This window comes from Acanthaster planci, linkage group LG13, assembly GCF_054643075.1.
Source record: "Acanthaster planci isolate LZ-2023a linkage group LG13, COTS_SCS, whole genome shotgun sequence".
Classification (NCBI taxonomy): Eukaryota; Metazoa; Echinodermata; class Asteroidea; order Valvatida; family Acanthasteridae; genus Acanthaster; species Acanthaster planci.
The window spans coordinates 11,917,827-11,938,948 of NC_141789.1; the positions used below are offsets into that span (position 1 = coordinate 11,917,827).

Below are 21,122 nucleotides of genomic sequence, written 5' to 3' on the forward strand. Positions count from 1 at the left end.
GTGTTTTCTTTGCAACAAGCGCATCCGTTAGAAACAAGCAAACAAAATTTCTGAGGGCAGGTTTTCCGAGCACCACGGCAAAGATTAAAGGAAATTTACACAATCTATACAGGTGCTGATAAAATCGGGGGCACTGAAAGGTGCCATTAATTTCATTGCCTGGAATGTGGAAGAATACGTAAAACTTGTGTACACATGTGTATTAGAACTTTCAAAACAAAAATTTTGTTCACCCTGACACCCTGAAAAAAAAAGATTAACTCCTATGCAGGTGAAGGATATCATTTATTTTGCAACTTTCCCATGTTTGTGTTGGTCTTTTGCTTACTTTGGAGTGCATGTACATGTGGTACCTTAAAAGCAATTCACTTAATCACACGCAGATCTAGTAACAAGTGGTCACTAGTAGCAACGATATTTTTTTACGGAAAAAACAAGTCACAACTTATTTGAAATATTTGCCAAAATGATTCAATAAGAAGCTTTGGGTCAGCAATCACGATGCAAATTGAGCACATTACCAAAAGCGTGTACTGTCGTTCCATGTACTGCACCATACATGCATGTACATGAACCAGTTCTAACCCTTTAACTTTTTTCCATTCCCCTCAATCTAATGAACCAAATTGTTGATCTGACTGTGATATCCTCTCCCCCATCCAATCCATCCAACCATGCAACGATTTCCTAGAAGATTATTTCCCTGCCTAATGCCAGTACCGGTAGGTACTTTTTGGAGATGGGCACAGAAATCAGAGGACTGCTATCTGTGCTTGGAAATGACAAGTACAGTACAGTCTTGACAGGGCCCATGTGGAAATGGTCTAACAGACCACATCCATTCACATTCAGCAAGAGACGGGGGGGTAGGTAAAAAAAAGACATTCATTCGCTCGTTCACATGGAAAGTTCTCTCTTCTGTAGAAATGAATATGGACAGCAAATCTGTATCTTAAACAGGTACATGTACATGCACAATATGTAACAATTCTGACGATACTGTGGTGCGAACCATTTCTTAGACTTAGACTACGACACCGTGCAGAGTTTCTGAACAGTGGGCAAGCCTTGAAGGCTTTGATCAAATGGCAGAAAGTACAAGAAAACTGCAGAGCTAGCACTCATCGTTGAATTAACATGATAATGACAACCATGCATGGCACTCATAGTGACCATACCGGTTCCATTTGGTAAAGAATTCAATTGCTAAGGACACGCCTGCCTATACCAATGTGGTCCAATCATCAGCAAGCCTTGTGGTCATGTGGTATTACCACACCCTCTGATTGGCATCCGCTATAAAAAGCGTACATGTACAGGTCCTACACTCATGTACATGTACCATGAGTCAATCCGGTTCGTAAGTGTGACATCACTTCAGTTTAAACCACGCCTACTGCACACGTGCACTGCACATAGGGTTACATGCATTGATCGCCGTTTACATGGAACCATGGAACGGGAAGTTAACGTGTAACTTTAGCCATTGTCCAATGAAAGCCTGCAAATCATGGCGTGTCTGCCTTCGTGACAAAGTCACTTACGAACTGGATAGATTATCGACCTAGCAACCAGAATTAGAGGTGACTGCAGTGGCACACTCTCTCTATATACTTCAAATATAGAAACTGCTTGTTGCTAGCTAGGTGGAAAAAATTAAGCTACACAGGCAGACTATGAAAATTAATTGTTGCTGAGGGTTACAAAACAAAAACAAGCAAACCTTCATTTTGCAGAAGGTGACCATTTTAGTGAAAAAAAGTTACTCTACGTGAATGACTGTGAGGAGCTACCCACCTACACATACCGTACACATTCATGTACGAGGTGGATTTGTGGGATCCATGCTTCCTTGTGTATGTACATGTATCTCAAGAGAGCCTGTATTACGTTGAGGAAAACAGAGTTACTGTACGCAGGTCTGACAACTATTGAGGAAAAAAAGAGTGAGATTTCAATGCATATTGCACGTAATACGCATGCATGTAATCTTTAGCCTCCGGCCATCTGGAGATGCCATATCTTGTGCAAACACCACTCGTATTTTAAACTGTGACATTTCTCCTTCTTTTTCCACATGACTGTCCCTTGAAAAAAAAAAAAAAAAGGATTTTTTTCGAGCCTTGATGAGTGCTCAGCGCGATGCATGCGCCACAAATACATGTAGCTGGATTTCCCCACGGTGTTCACTGTCCATGCCAGGGGCATTTCTCTCAGGATCATGGATCAGGCGCTTTCATGGTTTTTTTTTTTTTTGGTCCATTCCAGGTTCATACCTTCTGACGTTGAAAAGCAATAACAGTGCATTCATCAACCTGAAATACCGGACAGTCTCACCTAGAAAACTGGGGCAAGTAGGAGTGTACGAATATATGAGAACTCTCAAAATGCGTGGGGTACTCTGCATTTGAACATGTTTAAGAAGACTCCATCTCACACACTTGAATGTCTGACACTTTTGTTCATACGGATACATGTATTTGTCTCAAAGTAGCACATTATGGTGAACCTGCCTTGATCTCCCGAGTGTGTTTGACATCTGAACCTTATGGGGGGGATGTAAATGTCCTCAGGCAGGACCCTTTACAGTGATGCTATTAAGGTGCATTATCAGGAGTGTGTTCCACTTGTGTTTGTCAGGGTGCACCGCTGTGGGGTTTTCTTCCCAGCGCTTAATGTACAGCACAAAAAATCGAAGATCATTTTAATATGAACCCATGTTTTTGAGCCCATCTTTGCAATCGGTTGGAAGCATGCACATTTCAGTAGCCAAAACATATACATGTATATGTAGACATTTACATCGACTGAGAACCAAGAGTTTCTGGTCAAAGAACGGCACATTACATTGCAAGTGTACAGTATAGTTGCTCCACCATTAATCCCAGAGTCAAATGTCTTGCGCAGGGACTGTGCACAGGTGCCTGAGAGCGATCATTCCATATAAAAAAAATAATACTTTATAACCTCTGAATGGTTTGAACACTTGGTGATCACACAAAATCAACACGTGACGGTGGGCTCTTACAAACCGATCTCATGGCCTTAGTTTGGCCAGAACACAGACAAATGTCTCTCAGAAGCAACATGCAGACTGACGGGAGTACACTCACACGTAGTGCCTTAGAGTGGACAGAGACTGCGAGGAAGCTGGAAAGACAGGGAGCCTCAAAATATCCGACACATCTTTAAATGTCATAAGGGAAGAGGGGGGAGAAGAGAACTGCAAAAGCGATCCAAGTTTAGAGCTGGAAATCAATGCCTCCAGCCCTACATTTTCCTGTAAATGTCAAGTAACAATGGACTCTGAGTGAGTAATTAGCGCTTGTCAGGCTTGTCACTCGCACAGCCTTTGCTGTGCCTCCCCCCCCCAATGTTCTGGAGGTTGTATCAGCATGGGGGATGTCTTCCCCCTGTATTTCCCTCGTGGTATCGACCGACAGTTAATGCTGCAGCCAATAAAAGCCACTAGTCTTGACAGAAGTGGCTGGGGAGCCACCGGCACGCTCCGACTGCAAGTCTGCATTGGTTTGGACACCGATGGCTCCGTCAAACTCCATAATTGCTGATTTGACGGGCAGCGTGTAATTGCGAGTGGCTTACAATTCTTGCCTAGAAGAAAATAAACATGAAGCTTCATGTTTCTAGAGGTATACATTTCTTGTGCAACTACATTTATCTGTTTAAGAGAACTTCTGCACTGTGATTTTTTGTTTGACGAGAGGACAACAGAGAACTTTGGTGGAAACAAAGTTTAAAAGAGGAAAGTCTATTATCTATACATGTGCATTGACAGAAATATGATATATGTACACAAATACACATACGATGTACATACATATGCAAGTCCTTGTAGCTCTTAAGTGTGACATATATTCCTGCTGAGAGCGAATAGTCTGGGCTTAATTCTCTGCTGCTGCCCTTAATAAACCTGCTACATGTACGAGGGCAATCAAGCAAATCTCAGATAATCCAGTATAACGGGAATGGTGCAAAGCTGCGCACAATTAGGCAGAGGGAAAACCCATTAACCGCGATCCTGTAACAGCGGTAGAACGCAGCCAACAGGAGGTGAGGCGATGAATTATGAGACAGGCAACGATGCAATGCGGTGGAGACAGGAGATGATAGAATAAGGGCTCAGCATCCATGAGGACATCTTGAGTGTTGAATGGAGGATATTTTTTGGGTTCTCCGCTTGAAGAAAGAAAGTCGACCGCAGTAGCATTGGAAATGAATATAAAACCTGATAGTTCGCAAGGCCAACAACCACACAGAAAGAGTCTCTGCATGAACTCCACATGTTGCTCTACCGGTAGATGCAAGGCAAGGTCCAAAGTTGGGGACCCCCCAATATGTGCAACCCTGCGGTGTGCGCCCATTGTAGAACTGCCCACATATGGCACTGCACATGTAGTTGTGAGGACTGCACACCAGGGCCCAATTTAGCAATACTAAGGACACAACTCCGGTAGCAAAAGAGGAAAAATTGCTTCGTAATGTGACAAAAGAATGGAAATCTCTAGGCGCACATAACCGTAAACATAACCACTCCCAGCACTGCCACACGTGAAATAGTGCTCATAGTTAGCTAAATTGTTTTGCTATTTGAAGCATGACTTGTCTGCTGTTACACCGAATCATGAATCTGCACCCCACTGAACAATAAATATTGCGGCCATTAAATCTTTGTCTCCGCAACTCAGTTCTGACTTGTCCAATGAAAGAAATTGTCCCAAAAATATGGTAACGGCGTCGGCCAGTACACGTATTAGCTTACATTTAATTGCACATTTAACAGTAACTGAAACATTTCTGCATCACAGTAGCAAACCCATAAGCTTCAATAGCCTGGAACAGCGCATCTCCAACCAAAACAAGTGCGTGACGATATTTAACAAGTGTACATTTTCTTGAGATGAAAGTGGACTCTAGCCTCACCAGTGAGGAAACTGCTTTGATTTCAAGTGCAACTTAAATTTGGATAGCTGGGGCAAATCTGTTTGAGGTACGCGGTAACATTGACATTTCTGTCAAAAAAAAAAACTTTCTTAGAAAATTCCCAGGTTGGGACGGTAATGGATTTTTGTCCCCCTCAACTTTCCTTGGGACGCGCTTAATGCAGTCCACTCTGGGGATCGGATTGTGTTACACGAGTAAGTGGCCGGATGAGTGTTTTCTGTGACAACACAAAGTCTCCTTGTTTTCCTCCAGAAAAAACAACGTGTTCGGCGTACAACTTCATGATTTAGCATTTGTTTGTGAGATGGAAAAATTGTGAGAGGAGCACTTAATGATCAATCCGCGAAACACGGGAGGCTTCAAACATGTCAGCTTCTGGCGGCAAACACAGTACTTGTATCGTATACGTTATCTGTGTTTGGTTAATTTTACTATCCACGCACCATATACACCATCTTGTATGTTCAGCTGTCCAAAACCATTACCAATGGCGGTGATGACAACTGCAACTCAAAGCATCTTGTCTGCAGTTGATCTTGCTTGGAAACACAAGTGACACGTATGGTACTTATCACACTGCACACGTACAGCCCCGTACCTGTTCAGAAGTTTATCCCTTTCAATCCAAATTGGATAGTGCAGGGGAAAATTGACACTTTGCAATTGCTACACCATGAAGCGTAACCAAGCGAGACCCATGCCGTGAATAGGCATATTAGATGACAGCGCTGCAAGATGGCACTAACTGATGACCTGTACTGGTATACATTTTAGCACCGGTATCTGTTCCTGTGCACAAACTCAGTTATAAAGCGTAACGAGTCTTACTGTCACTGGACTGGCCCTTCTCAAAAAAAGAAAAAAAGGGAACTACGTTCATGGGTGAATGAGAGTGGTAACACAGCTACAAAAACAAAGCCAAGCACGTTCCCAAAAATTGATGAAAACGAGCAAAAAAAAAAAAATAATAAGAATAAACAGAACAAGAAATGAGCAACAAAAATGCAAGCAAACAGAACCAAAATGACATGGGTCTGAGGAAACGCACACTGAAGAACAAAACTCAAACCAGGGGAAAAAAAAGAGAGAAATGAGATTCTGCAGAATGAGATGAGTGGCTGTGCTGTATCTGTGGAGACAGGAGATGCTATTAGTTATGCACAAACCAAGGTGTTATTTTCCACAGACAAGAAGTGGCAACAACCTGGAAATTGTCCTAACAATATCGGATTTCTTACATGTACAGGTACTGTATATTGAACCTAATTACTGTCTATGCGGACAGTTTTTACACTAGCTTTGTCAGGCATCAGTTCTACGGGCACATGTACATGTAGATTGCCCGGAGGTTGATTATTTGTGCTTCGCAGAATGAAAAAGCTTTTGGCGCAATAAATGTCAAGGATACATGTTTGTATGCCCTATCGGTACAATCTCGAGCAAAAGTGACATTTTCTTCATGAGTGCATCCAACACAATTTGCGCTATATTTTGAATGTAATCAAAACGACAACAAAACAGGCAGCTCTACTACATGTATTTCTGAGAATGCTCATTTTCATTAAATTTTGTTGACCTTTGAAAAATTCTCTATGTAATGAGCACATACCATGCACGAACCATGTTCTGACATTTGTAAAAATATTTCATTCACAGTAGGGTTTTTGAAAATTCAGACAAGCTTTGAGCCGACTTACTTATGAACCGACAGTGGAGTATAACTTTGACAACGTTGCTGGGTTCTGTTCGGCTGACCAGCTCAAACTGTTCCGATACGACACCGTCTCTGTGGTTGACAAGTTGAATAGTGATATCATGGCCCTCACCTGAAATGAGAACAAGTCCAAAAAGCTTCCAAATGATTTTTTCAGTAACGAAGGGCAAACTTTCTTTTAAAGAAAAAAAAATCCACAATAATCAAACTCTCACAAAATGCAGCAATGTGAGTCAATTTAACTGACAATGTTTCAAACACAAATTACTCTTTTTGATGTAGTGGTGGCTACCCGTACTGTACATCACAGTCATGGAGGGCCACCCAGTGTCCCCCCTCTTTTTTAACAGCTATATTTGTATATTGTAACTATTTAAGGGGGATACCTTTTTCCTCTCCCCCTGTTTTTTTTATTTTTATTCTCAACCAGTTCAAATTATCACTAGAAGTAGGCCTCGCCTAGGTATCTTTGGCTAGAGCTCATTAGGGAAACCCCTTGTAAATGCTGCATACCCCCCCTTCTTTGTACCAGTAAATGCTCAATCCACCTGTGCATCCTGCAAGCACTGGTTGTGGTCAAATTCTACACTGAAGTGTCTGACAAAGTCAACCAAAAAATTCACTAAGCATACCTAGGGGCCTTTACACAACTCTACAAGTACTAGAGGGTTCTTAAGTTTTGGCAAAAAGACAGAAGGCCTGTCTGGAAAGGGATTTTTTGTGATGCACTTTGCTGTTAGCAGGGGGTTCAGATTCATTAAAACTGACAAGTTTTTTGTTGGCTTTTGCTAAGGTAAACTTCCCAAATCCATATAAAAATCTGATGAGCAGAAGCACTCCCTCATCGGTTGAAAATAGCCACGTATGGGAAGTGTTGGTGGCCAATCTACTTTAGTGTATGCATTTCATAGTCGTTCGTGGACCAGCAAAATGCGGTTCCCACCAAAGGAGCCTCCGTTGCTTGGAAAACTGCGCCCTCTCTTGATCCAGCTCGGGCCCATGAAACAAAGACCTTTCAATGGCCAGTTACCATTAATGTACACATACACATCACCCTCTGATTGATTTCAATTACATGTAAATCAAGTACAAACAGGTAACCATTTGTAGGGCCTCCTACATGCAATGTCCTTGAACACTTGACAAGAATTGGATAAAAAAAATGGTGACAGAAGATGACGAAGCCTGATAAACAAGGCTAGCAGATAGAAAGGAAGCCATCAATCCAAGCCACTGAATGAGATAACAATCACAAGCTGTCACTGGCAAGCCGGTGACATCGGGATGCACTTTCTTCGACTGCCCCGTCTGATGGTATCTCATGCTTCGCCATGACAACCGCATCATTCGATCATGAGGCACACCTTACATCACGCCAGCTGGAAATAACATGATCAAGTTCTCTGCAGCTATAATCTGTCCAAAGCAGCCTTTCATCGGCGCTAAGCTAAGGCAATCATCGTTTCCCATAAACAAGATGCAAATGACAGACTTTGCCGAGGAAGGAACAGTTAAAGGTGTAGAAACAACTTGGGAAGACACATATGCATACATCTGGACAGATTTACACACAGGTGGAAACATGAGTTTTTACCATGATCTGCTGTATGCATTGAGAGGTGATCAAACATGTACCCTCCCCCCGGTACCAGTCCACAGACATACAACATGCACCGGTAAGAGAAGAAAAGTTTGGAGTGGTTAAACTGTCTACAACAGGAACTTGGTGCTGATGTCACAAATATCTCTATGGTGAAAAATGCGGGGGAAAAAAACGTTGAACAATTCTCAATCCCCCCATGTGATGCATACATGTACATGTACAGTACGCTCTGAACCAATGAGACGCTGTATGCCTACCTTCCATTTGTGTTTTACCAGTATACATGTACATGTACTTGTGTGAACCATCTGCATTTCCTGCCACATACCGGTACTGGTACATGTACACATGTACGTGCCCCCTCTAGTGAGAGTACCTGCACATGTGCATGTATATTAAAGCTACGTTATTTACACTGTATATCAAATGGGGTAATTCCTCAATTTGCCAAAGGTTAAAACAACTTCAGATAGTGTCTGCATGCCTCACTATTGCGTGTGTTTATTTTGGACAGTAATGATTCACCTGAAGGCTAAACAGCAGATGGTAAACAAGGCCAGTCAACGGCCATGAATTGGCCCCAATACACTCAACTGAAAAAAACAAAAAGACAAGAAATCTACCCACTGAAGGTTAACAACACAACAGGCTGGGCCCTGTCAGTTTTATTGCTACTGTGTACCTGACGACAGGATGACATATTCATTGAGTTTTACGAAAAGCACAATAATCGCTTTGGTTCAAATAAACTGTGCCCTATGTGCTCATGTAAAATGGATTTCGATATAATGAAGTTAAATTTTAAAAATCAAAACAAGCTTCAGGGGAGAGTGCTATTGCTATTCCGTATCGACTGCATCTGAAGTAGCTCTGCTTTTAGGACAATATTGAATATCATACCCGGTACCATTGTGGTCGGTGCCGAGATGCCATCAGGCAAGATTTTTAACCAGGCATGTCAAAAGGACGGATGAAGTACATGTACAGAGAGGCAAGGAGGAGATCAAACATCCGATAGCGTTTTTTTATTTTTACTCTCTTTTCGTCCCTGTTCAAGGATTAGCGTCTCATACTCATCCCACAGCATCAAGGGGAGGGGGTGTGGATTACGAGGTCAACTTGCGAAAACGTGCCGCAGTTTCATTTTCTGTCCTTTCTCTTGCTTTCTTCTCAAACCGGGAGTCTCCTGGTTACGTGGCTATCTGCAGGCGGTTCCAGGGAAGTCAGGCAGGCTGTATTTTTCCTCTTTTTTTTTTTTTGTCTCTCTTTTCGGAAGAAGCGAGTTGGAGATATCCGGTTTTGTTTGCCCTTCGTGGAGGGTGTTCTTCCTATTGTGTACATCCCGGGCCACGGCGGAGCGCTCATTCCGAGGGGGGAGCCCGGTTAATTATCAGACAGGGCTTTTCTCCGGTACAGTTTTTGACTACCGCAGCTTTGCCAAACCTGCCCACGCTGGTTCCCATCATTCACACAACTGGCATGATGGTACACTGCTGTTTTCTTTTGGCCAGCAGGGATGGTTTTTATTTGGTGTTTCAGGTTTAGATAAACAATGGTACGCTTTTAACACCCAAACGTTGGTCAACTACAATATGCCGGGTAGCAATGAACAAAATTACATGAATGGCGTCTTTTTTTCCGGGGGGAAAAAAAAAAAAAAAAGAAAGCAACAAAGATGACTTCAACACAGCAAAAAAAAAAACATAAACCTTAAAAAAAAAAAGAGAAGGCATTGAACAAGTCAATGTAAATGCCAGCACTTACATGTAAATGAGGGGGGAATGACATAAAACAATGTTTGCTGCCCACAGAAAGGAAAAATGTCACCTGCAGTCGAACTGGCACCGGGAAAAAAAACCCAATAATGTATTCTCCAGCACTCTTTGGCAGTTGTTTATGCACGTTTGGAGTTTTACTCATCAGAGCATTTTTTTAAAAACTCTTTTATCAAATTCATTTTTTGGGCTTATCAATGCATTCACTCGCACAGACATGACTTTTACGGCCTCTCTCTACATTCTGTTCAGGATGAAATGAATTGAGGGATCTGAGATTTTTTTCCTTGCTTCTGATGATGGAAAAGTATTGCTTGTGAGCATGTAACAGAAAGTGGGTGATGTGGAAACATTTAACAATTGTAAAGGTACAACCTTTTAAAAAAAAAACCACAAAACTCACAATTGTGAGTTTCATGACATTAAGTTGCATTTATGCTTGCAAATAAAGTATGCAGATTTATGATGGACATGCACCGGGTATGCAGAAATGATTTTCAAAGCAGGGACAACATTTTTTGCAGCACTGGTAAATGGACAAAGTGCGAGGGGAAAAATTACCTTTCCTGAAGCAAAAATGCCGGCTTTAGAAGAAATTTACAGTGTTTGTACTAAATGTTTGTACTAAATGAGTCAAAAGCAATCAAAACAATGGGGGGGGGGGAAACGACTGCAAATGCTCAGAGATACCAGTATAATTTAAATTTAAATTTACGGCATTAGAAGCAGATCAATGTCAAGTTATCTGCAGTAAACACGCCGTCAAGAGTGAGTGTATATAAATTCGTTACCTTTTCATCCAGGGGCCAGAGGAAAAAAAATATAATAAAAACGAACATATTGATGGTACGTGCATAAAATAGCCGGCATTCCCAGGGGAGAGGGATGATGGATGAGACCAGGGTATATAATTTGTCTGGTGACCCCCCTCCCTTCCCTTTCCTGAGTGCCAATTAAAATGTTTTCAGACTTTAGCGTTGTCTGATCGGCTACAGGGCGTGAGGGCACAACCCAGGGATGGGTGGCCGTGCACATCAAAGAAAAATAAATCTCATTTGGGGCTGACAGTTAATAAGCAAGCATGCTTGGGAGTACCGTATAATTTGCTTGATTGCAATAACGTGAGGATGACGAGTGTCCTCGACTGAAGCTAATGCCGTCTCCGGTTATATTTTCTGGGATGTACATGAATCTTTTTATACACAAGAAGACCTACAGAGACTTTAATACTTCTCGGGAGGGGAATTCAAGTTATTACTCGGTACATGACAACAAATCAAAATAATTTCCCCAGGTACAGGTCCAAGGTACAGTAGTGTACATGTGCAGGGTTAGTTAAAACATAACCAAGAGGGAACACACACATGAAGAAAGTTACATGTACATGTACATGTACAGTAAACCAGTTTCCAGCATGACGGATATATTGTAACACCAGCCCACTGTACATGTACATGTCTGTAAGTTTTGAAAATGTGCCCAAACATCCTGTTTTGTTGCCCTGCTGCCAAATTTTTCCAAGTCTAACATGCCACAGAAAATCTAAGGGTACGAGTACAGTTCAGTCAATGCAGACATGGAGATATTCTTTTGAAACATACACGAAATATCAAACAGACCACGGTGCCATTTGTAATTAACCAGCTCATTAAAACATACCGGCATAAAAAGCACCTGCCAAAGGGTGTACACTTTTGCAAAATACCAGTAACCATCTCAGGCTTCGTCTCCGAAACCCATCCCCAATTGTGGGCCTGAAGCGTTTACGTTAAATTTAAGTACTGTAATATTTGGCTCTTTTGCATCTTACTCAATGTTTTGTGGCACTATCAGACTTACTACTACGCTTACAACTTCAATGTCAGGTAGTAAATAAGAGTTATTTATAAATAAGCTTGAGACGGAGCCAAAGTCAAGTACAGAAAAATGGCTTTTGAGTGGCACCATACATTTGAGTTGTTTACATGCACAATGTACCAGTTCTAGATAACGTGCACTTACATGTAACATATATCATCAAAGTAAACTACACTGTACATGTACAAAGTAAATTACATAAAAGTCAGTACCGCTACCAAGTACAATTATTTTAAGTAGAAGTACATGTAAGGTACCTGAGCGAGCATGGAGTTCTAACGTACGAAGGGCATTTTGACGGGCACAAATATGGACAAATGAATAAAATTTCCTCGCCAGCCATGCCATGTTTGTACACGTATAAATTTGCCTTTGCATGCATGCCAGCGTGGAGCAATAACGCATCATTATGCACTCCCTGCGTTACTGTTACAAAAGCGTTGCCCTCAAGCACGGTACAACAGAGAACTACCGGTGTTAAGAATGGGCACTGGCGCCAGAGGGAATTCCTGATTAAAATTCAGCAATTCCAATGTTCTCCGCACAACCTCATTTTCCTGGGATTTCGCCCCCTCCCCTTTCCCATTTCTAATCATTCTTCCATACAGTAGGTCATCGGGTTAACGTCCACGCTTAGGGCAGTTGGGTCCTCATCTGATTTGCCCAGTGCTGACGGTGGCAAATTTGACAGCATGCGCTGAAGGCATTCGTGTCCACCGCGAACAGACTAAAGACTGAGCTGTGTTATTGAGTCCTGCTTGTGTCATGCATTCATTGCTTACCCCCGTACATCAACGTATGCATACATGCTTTGTGACGATGTGTACTGAGAGGAGTAACCGGTACATGAACCGTATATCCAGAATGTCACAAAACAAGAGGCAATCATCGATGTGATGTGTCAGTAAAGTGTTCAGCTATAGGGACAATTCACAATACATGTACACCACCGAGGTTGCCCAAGAGAGACCATTTTTCACGTTTGTATTCTCCAGACTTACTCATGTATGAATGTTATGAACATTTTTGAGTGAGGACATACCGGGTACCACTATACGACTTTAAACATTGGGATCTGCCATTGGCTGCATTATGTTTTAGGCACAATCTCGGTGACTGGTACTACAATGAACCTCCACTGACCAGAAGAACTTGCACTGGTACTTTCTGCCCCCTCCTCATGAGCAAAGAAGAGACAGACTGGTGGGCATGGGCACTGTGAGGGCCCAAGGGGGAAGGGGAGTAACGGAGGGGAGCATGAACCCATCACAACACTGATGCAGTTGGTGGTGCCACCTTTATTCATGATCTCCTTTGGTGACTTCACTGGCAGTCCATCATGCAGACTGCCAGCTTTGCCCTGGTCTCCATCTCAAAGTCTGCCTTAATTGATTGAACAGTATCTTCTCTGCCTCCCCTCCCCCTTTGCAGCGCATGTCTTCTCTTGAGATTGACCACACTGACAAGGTTGTCCTCAATCAAGTGATAATCGGGTTCCCTTTCAAAGAGTGAAAGAGTGAGCTGATGATGATGTGGAGACCATCTCCGACTACATGTAGGATGCTCATTCCATCAAGTGAGGCTCTTTTGGAAAGCTTTCAAATCTCCACTGAGCGGGTGGTTGGCTGACGAGTCCACAGAGAGAGATTCTGGGCCTGATTAAAATCTGATTTGACAAGTCACGTCTGCCTTACCATGCAAGGCCAAGAAAACCACGAATATTATAAGCGTTGCTACGAGTGAAAGTTGTAACGGTACATTTTGCTTTGGTGTCATTTACCCCACATACACACTGCCAGGTACATGACACCAAGAGATCACGAATTTTTGGACTCCGAAAAATATATTTACATGTAGGCCTTTATCTAAACATAACGGTCATATCATATCAGTAAATTTCTGATGAAATAAGCAGACAAAAAGTACACGAGCATGTACTATATCTTCCACGCAGGTACATATGCATACACACATACATGTATGTAAAGATATGAAAGAAAATAAATGTTTTCCGAAGGAAATTTTCAGGCCTCCACTGAAAATTTCAATTATTCCTCCAAATTTCAGTGATTGACTGTTTGGAGTACGCGTAGACATGGACCTGTAAAAACTTTGACCCCAGCTCTATCCTTTATTGCTCAATGTCTGGCTCAAGACATTGCATTTGTTTGCCGCTGTACAAAGTTTAAGTACATGTACATGTACCAATCATAGCCTGATATTTATGTTTTTGAGCGTTTGATAGAAATAGTTTGTTTCACCTTTAGGATCCTGTTGGATTCAGCAGTGTCCTTTAAAAAAGTCAAACAAAAAGTAAATTCCATTTATATGCACTCAATCTAATTACTTGGGACAAATATAATACATGTACAAAACTGCTGCAAATGGAGCTAAAATTGGTGCATCATATTCATGTATACATCTACATGTACAATGAATATCTTTCACAAGGTGAAGGACAATTCTTCTTTCAACCAAATCCGCTCAAAATGGTTTGTGACTGAAGACAATTTTGTACATGTAAGTTTGTACCACCTCATCCCTTCAAAAACAAAAACCGCAGAGTTCACTCAAAAGGACAAAAAAATAAAACAAATACCCAAAACAAATAAACAAAACACAACTTAAAAAATTACTATTGGGTAGTCGGACTGAAACCATCAAATCAACAAATTTTTTAATGCTTTTTGAAATTTGTTGAAATTAATTTTAGCACTGCATCAGTCTGTAAAAATAAAAATTCATCTACAACAGCAAACACGCACATCTCGTGGGGTTTCTTTCTTTAGGAATTGACAGACTTCTGATGAATGACCGCAGCCTCTTAGATCAAGGAACAGCCAAAGCCCTGGGGGATCCCTGGTGTAATCCCTTCAAAGCTCAACAAACAAGTCTTCCTGAGAGAACATGGGATGCAGGAATTAATTTTCTGTGTGGACGAGACACACAGTGCTGGCAGTGTGAAATGTGCACACTTTAGAGTTGAGCGGGAGCCATGCCCGTTTAACCTTTTGTATGATACACACGTCACACACACAACTGCATGCTCTGCGTTTACCATTAGTTAAATGTGTACATTACAGAATACCTTTTCAGTGGTCTTTTGGGGGAGGAGCATGATACCATCCTCCTCGAATGAATTGATATGTGTCTTGTACACATATTGGTTGGTAGGCATTCGCCGCATTCAGGGGACAAGTTCTTTGGTTAGGGAAATTTGAACTGAGTTGTGGGGACATTTGAGTCCCCACAACGTTTTCGGTCCCCACAAAATAGGTGAAATGTCAAGTGTATGTCCCCACAACTACGGTGCGGGAGTAGGTACATGTACATGTATGGTCCATTTACATGTAGCAAGTAAAAGCTGGATTATGAGCTACATGTACATGTACTGTACATGTTGAGGCACAGGTACGGTACACATACATAATTGACCTGTGTAATTTTGTAGTTACGTGTACTCTTCAACTGTGAGTTCTACTACATTAACATGCCGGTGTGTACACGTACATGTGTATACATGTACTTCTTCTGCACTTACTCATGAATGGAAGCACATTTGATTTCACTCTCAAATAACTTCTTGTGCTTACTGAAGCCGAGCGTACCGGTAACTACATGTACACTGTACATGTTGACCTCCGGATCAGGCCAGTTAGGCTAACATGTACTAACTCATTCGAGACATTTCTGCTAGGAAACCTTCTAAATCTTCCAAAGTTATCACCACCAGAGGTGGAGCACCCCAACGGCATGCTCTTCAAACACTGAAGGAATGCCAAAGTCCCATGGAAAGCAACCGAAAAGAAATGTTAGTGTGTGGTTAAAAACCTTCCTTTAGGGCCTGCCCTCCAAGATTTAATGGATTTTCCAGGATCTGGAATGGTAAGCTTTAACAACTGGACCTGAGTAGAAGACAAATGGGTACAACCTTTCCTAAGCAAGTAAGATCATTAACATTACAGACAGTTACCAGTACAAAGTTTCCAGCTGCTTTTGTTGCTTACCCTCACATTTCCATAAAATTTTCCATTTTCAAGTTCTTTGTTGGCATCAGTACTGTATTTGTCATCAGTGACATGAATGCACAATACCGGTATATATAAAAAAAGCAGCCACTTTTACACTAATCTCTGCTTTACTGCTGTGACGAGACAGCAAATGACTGACATGACCAAGAAAACAAGGCCCAAACACTGACAGAAGGTTCCCCCCCCATTCCATCCCCTCAAACGATAATCACCGCTCCCTGTGCCATCACTAAATGCCAAGCTGTTGACAGCAGAACATGTACACGTAGGACTGGTTTAATGAAAGGTCGAGAAGAAAACTGCAGTATGCCGGTAAGAAATTTCCAATAGGGGACGAGCTGCGTGCCCAAATGAAGTGATAACCCATCCTCTTGCTGACGGTACATGTTGGGCAGACAGGGGAAAAATTTTGAGGCTTGAACAACCGGTATCGTACGTGCCCATAAGCCCCCGTGTGGAGACCCCCATGGGATTTGTGCATTTTCAGATATACACATTACTTGTTGTGTGCGCCGTGCCAAATGCCTCAAAACAAGCACGCGTACATTATGTGTCGGCCTTAAGCAGCAACGTTGCCATACCGGTAGGTAACCACTGCTCTCTCATGTTTGAGCACAGGTTTGAACATACAGGTGTGTAACATAAGGCTGCAAGTACTGTATACCGGTACGTGTACTGGCTGGACTCTCCACAATCTCATTCATTCAATTTGAATTCTTTCTATATTTGAAAAAGTACCAGTGCCCTGGTTTCTGGGGCCTACATGTACATGTAAATGTATGTTTCTAATGACAACTCATAAATTTATACTGGTATCGGTGCTTCAAGTAGATGTCATACCGGTGTGGTTTTGGTGTATCATTCCGACAGTTTTATTGATGGATGTGGGCAGGATGTGGGTAGAGACATTGTCGGTACTGCAAGATCCTTTCAAAAAGCCTACAATCTACACATCTCTGTTGACTGGACTAAATTTTTGCTGGATAAGGGCACATTTACGTAGTGCACACAACTGAACAGTACCACGTGTACATGTACTGGTGATGTACATGTACATAAAATGAACAGCTGAGAGGGTTATATGTACATGTACTTATACACATGTACATGTAGAATGTGTTTCTTGCAAATTTCTGAGCCTGTGCAAAAGACCTCATTAGCCTCATACCGTATGTAAACGGTACCTGTAGGATACAAGTACATGTACGGTAGGTGCCCTTGGATGCTGCATACATGTAGCAACAGGGATTATGTTTGACACACAAAGCACAAACGTGAAACAGTGCTTGCCCAAAAGAGGAACCGGTACTGCAAATGCATCACTTGGCACCATGTTCATATTAAAGCCGTACTTGCCCTCATGGAGGTGCAGTATAAGACAATCTTGAACCAATGCAACAAAGTTTCTACATGTACATGTACATGTATGGTATCTCTGTGGTAAATCAACAAAAATTACTGAAGCCAGACCACTTCACCCAAAAAAATTACAATGTTAATAACCTGAGAAAACAGGGATGACACCCGGTATTTCTGGGGGTGGGGCGGCAAGGTGGGGACAAACCACTTTTTTACAGGTGGAAAATTTCCGGGGGGCGGGGAGGGCAAAGCACTTGCCATCAATGAACTGGTAAACCTTATCAGTAAGGGGTGGGGATTCAATTTCAAGGTTTTTTAATATTTGTTTTCACACCAATTGGTCATTTTTATCTGCTTTCATTACTTTTGTTTTCCTCTCTTTCACTTTGTTTTGTTATTTTTTTTCCCTTTTTACTTTTCAGTTTTTCCCCATACCCTTGTGAGCCGATTTGCGCCACCCTGTGCATGCCGGCCAATAATCTCCACATGTTCCCAAGGCAGCCAATGCGATTAACAATCCAATTTTCCCCACTCCGATATTAACCAGCAGAATGGCAGGTTAGCAAACTCAAATCCCACTTTATTCAATCAACCTTTCTCCCATGCATGTCCATTAACAGGATGCTGTTTTTGGGCCCCGCTGCGAGCCAAGATGACGAAGCGTGTCTGTGACTCTCAAAATTAAATTTCGTTCCAGGGTCCCTCTCCATTTTTTTGGGGGGTATATTTTTTGTTTTTCGGGGGGGGGGGAGAAGACAGGTTCTTGCTAGCTGTGTCATGTTCATATCCAGGAACCATTGAACCAATATTGGAGTGGGTACCGGAGCTCCACTGAAACTGAGACACGTACATGTACAACAGCCTTCGTCTTTCTGCCGTGCAGTTGGAACTTTCTACACAGATTAAATTACCTCACGAAGCAGAGAAAAGCAGGATAGAATACAAAAACAAAATTGGACGATGTACAGCACGCGTTTAATTTTGACCAGTCAAACTAATGCACGTACCCTAACCCCAATATCCGGTCACTTTGAACATGTACATGTACTTTACAATACACCTGTTCATGCAATTAATCAAAGAAAAACCAGGTTACATGTACATCTTCCCAGGACAAAAAAAAACATATAATTATTACAACTGATAACACAATGCTGACGGACAAGGGTATTGTGTTTAAAATTCTTGGGTGTAGTAAACTTGAGCGCCCTGTAAATTTAACACGAACCTTCACTTAAATTTTGGAAATATGCTAAATTTGACCAACATTTTCAAACATGCATAACCAGTACATACATGTACATGTACATGTACTAGTACATACCGGTATGCAAACACATACATGTACATGCATGTACATTCAAAAATTTGTATCCTTGTGGAGACATGGCTTTGTTCTCCAGCGCTAACTCGGTTGCCTGTGGAACGATGTTTTCAAAATGCTCCCCTTTCAACATGAATCACTCTCTTGGGCTGAAGTTTTCACCGAATGTCTAATATACATGTACCGGTATGAAACACTTCAATTTGTGACAGATTGTGACACATTAAAAATTTCTCCTTTTTCAGCGATTTCCAATATCAGTTTCATGAAATCCTTGTGGAGACCAATACACTTTTAGAAATTCCTAGTGGGGACCTATTTAACCCATTCTCCTGGGTCTCCACAGAGTACCACATTCCGAAACTTGTTCCGTAGATGTGGGGAGATACTGTAGATGTACATGTACATGTACACTCCTCAATGCATTGATTTGGCGGGGACAAAATGTAGTGGGGACAGGGACATGTCCCCACACTTCGGCCTATGCAGTCACTGTACGAGCATATGCTCTGACTTTGAAAGCTCTTATGCCATTTGCTCTTTTGACTTGGCTGGCTGTACTGAACACGTGGGCAAATATAGCATGAATGCACACATGAACTGCACACGTTGATCAAATACAATGTATACTCTAGCAGACGGGTGCTGCAACGCAAACTTGTTTTTTTTTCCAAGACACAGAGACCGATCAATATACACATATGCCAGAAGGTCCTTCTTCCCCTTTATAACAGGATATTTCCGACCCTCCCTTTGCCAAGGATCTTGAGTTTTCATATTTCCTAGCATCATGTTCTGAAGCCGTGTCAAAATTACATGTACTTGGATGTGGCTTGAAATCACACACAGCTCTATGAGAAGTGGCTGCAACCAGTTCCCATAGAGTCCTACCAAACTTCAAGCCATAGCCAAGTGATTTGGTCGCAGCCTTATATGACCAATGGTGCAGAGGCATATTCTACGTGTACCTGACCCTCCCCTTTGCCAAAAAGTAAAATTGAACTCACCAAGCCCTCCCTGCTCCCTTCCACCCTGGCATTTTACCAGGGTGTGAGGATACGCATGACTGGCTGTGGACATTCCCCCCTCCCGGAAACAACTACATGTACGGTGTTGCGTGTGTACATGCCAGCTAACAAAGCACTTTGCGAGTGAAATGTCAGACAAAACACACACTGACTCTGACAAGCGATCAGTGGTGATGTTGGGCCATTTTCACTGGCCCCTCATCCCCTACATGAGTACCTGTATCGTGCCCGTCTATTGTCTCCATAGGGGAAGAGAGTCCTCCCTCCGACCCTAACCATGACTAATCTCAGTGTCACTTCCATGTACACGAGTACATGTAGGCCTATGTACTGTACCATGGTCCGTGATGTAATTCAACAAAAACCAGCAATGTTTTATACATGCATCCACCGGCACGCCTGACTGAGGAAAATGATTTCATGGACTGTGATGGTAATCTCTCTGCAATCCATGTAGTGATTGCATTAAGTGGTCTACTCACCCCATGGTATCCATGCTTCAAGTAATAGCGTAATTTTATACCTCCACACTCTACATGCGTCACCTCCATGTACATGTGTATGTATGCACACTTGCATGCGATCAATTTTCAAGCATGAGCTCTCGGTAAATTTACATGTACCGGTACAGTATACGAACTAGTACATGAACATGTCGCAAATTAGGATACTAATAAGGTTTCTGATTACAGTCATATTGAACTAAACTTTAGGCCCAGGATGTTGCAAGTTTTTGTCACAATATACATGTACACTGTACATGTACATCGATTTGACACTTACCGCGGAATATAATCCCCCTGTGCTGTTTGTTATCCTCAACAAAATATGGATACGCGCATAATGTACGAATACTGTACTTACAGGTGTGGCATGCGTGAAATGTAAAGCTGCTATCCAAAAGGTCCCACCAATTTCTAATTCACCTTAAACGAAGTTCAGTTTCAAGTAATGACTCAAACTTGACACATATGAACGGCACGTAGTTCCCCTCTGGACCTCTTGGACAAATGCTGCAAGGATGGAGAGGAAGGTGGGAACTTGATAAAAGTGCAGGCGGTCGCATGTCTTTGTGCCCGCCTCAATGCACATGCCCAGTGTAATGCAACCTCACGCACTCAAGGCAGGGAGAATTTGATGACCAGGGGCCTGCCTGCGCATGCATTGATCTCACAGGGCAAGCGCACCTGGAGATTACAGCAAGTGCGAGCAAAGATACAACAGGAAGAGAGCTTTGAGAAGAGGCGTGCCTCCTTGCCAAAACCCGCAACGTTAACGCGCGCTTCACGTGCTTAATTGCCTTGGCATTTCATTGACATCACTTGAGGCAGTTTAACCTCTACGGCAAACAGTCTCAAAATGTTAAAGGCAGAGAAGAGAAGCGTGCATGTTGGGCTGACAATGGTGAATAGCATAAACCAGTACAAAGTGAAATCTGCTTTGCTCTTGCATTCACTTGAGAACTGTAC

At 42.2% G+C, this 21,122-nt stretch overlaps 1 protein-coding gene across 5 annotated transcripts in view; it reads right to left on the minus strand.

Annotated features, from left to right (window-relative positions):
- The window catches only part of LOC110983110 (adipose-secreted signaling protein-like), a 50,348-nt gene that overhangs the window by 13,334 nt on the left and 15,892 nt on the right, over positions 1 to 21,122 (minus strand). For all 5 annotated transcript variants that reach the window (XM_087144636.1, XM_022242070.2, XM_087144637.1 and 2 more), the window contains exon 3: positions 6,660 to 6,788. In XM_087144636.1, coding sequence (XP_087000762.1) covers positions 6,660 to 6,788 — 129 coding nt within the window. The remainder of the gene's footprint in view (positions 1 to 6,659; positions 6,789 to 21,122) is intronic.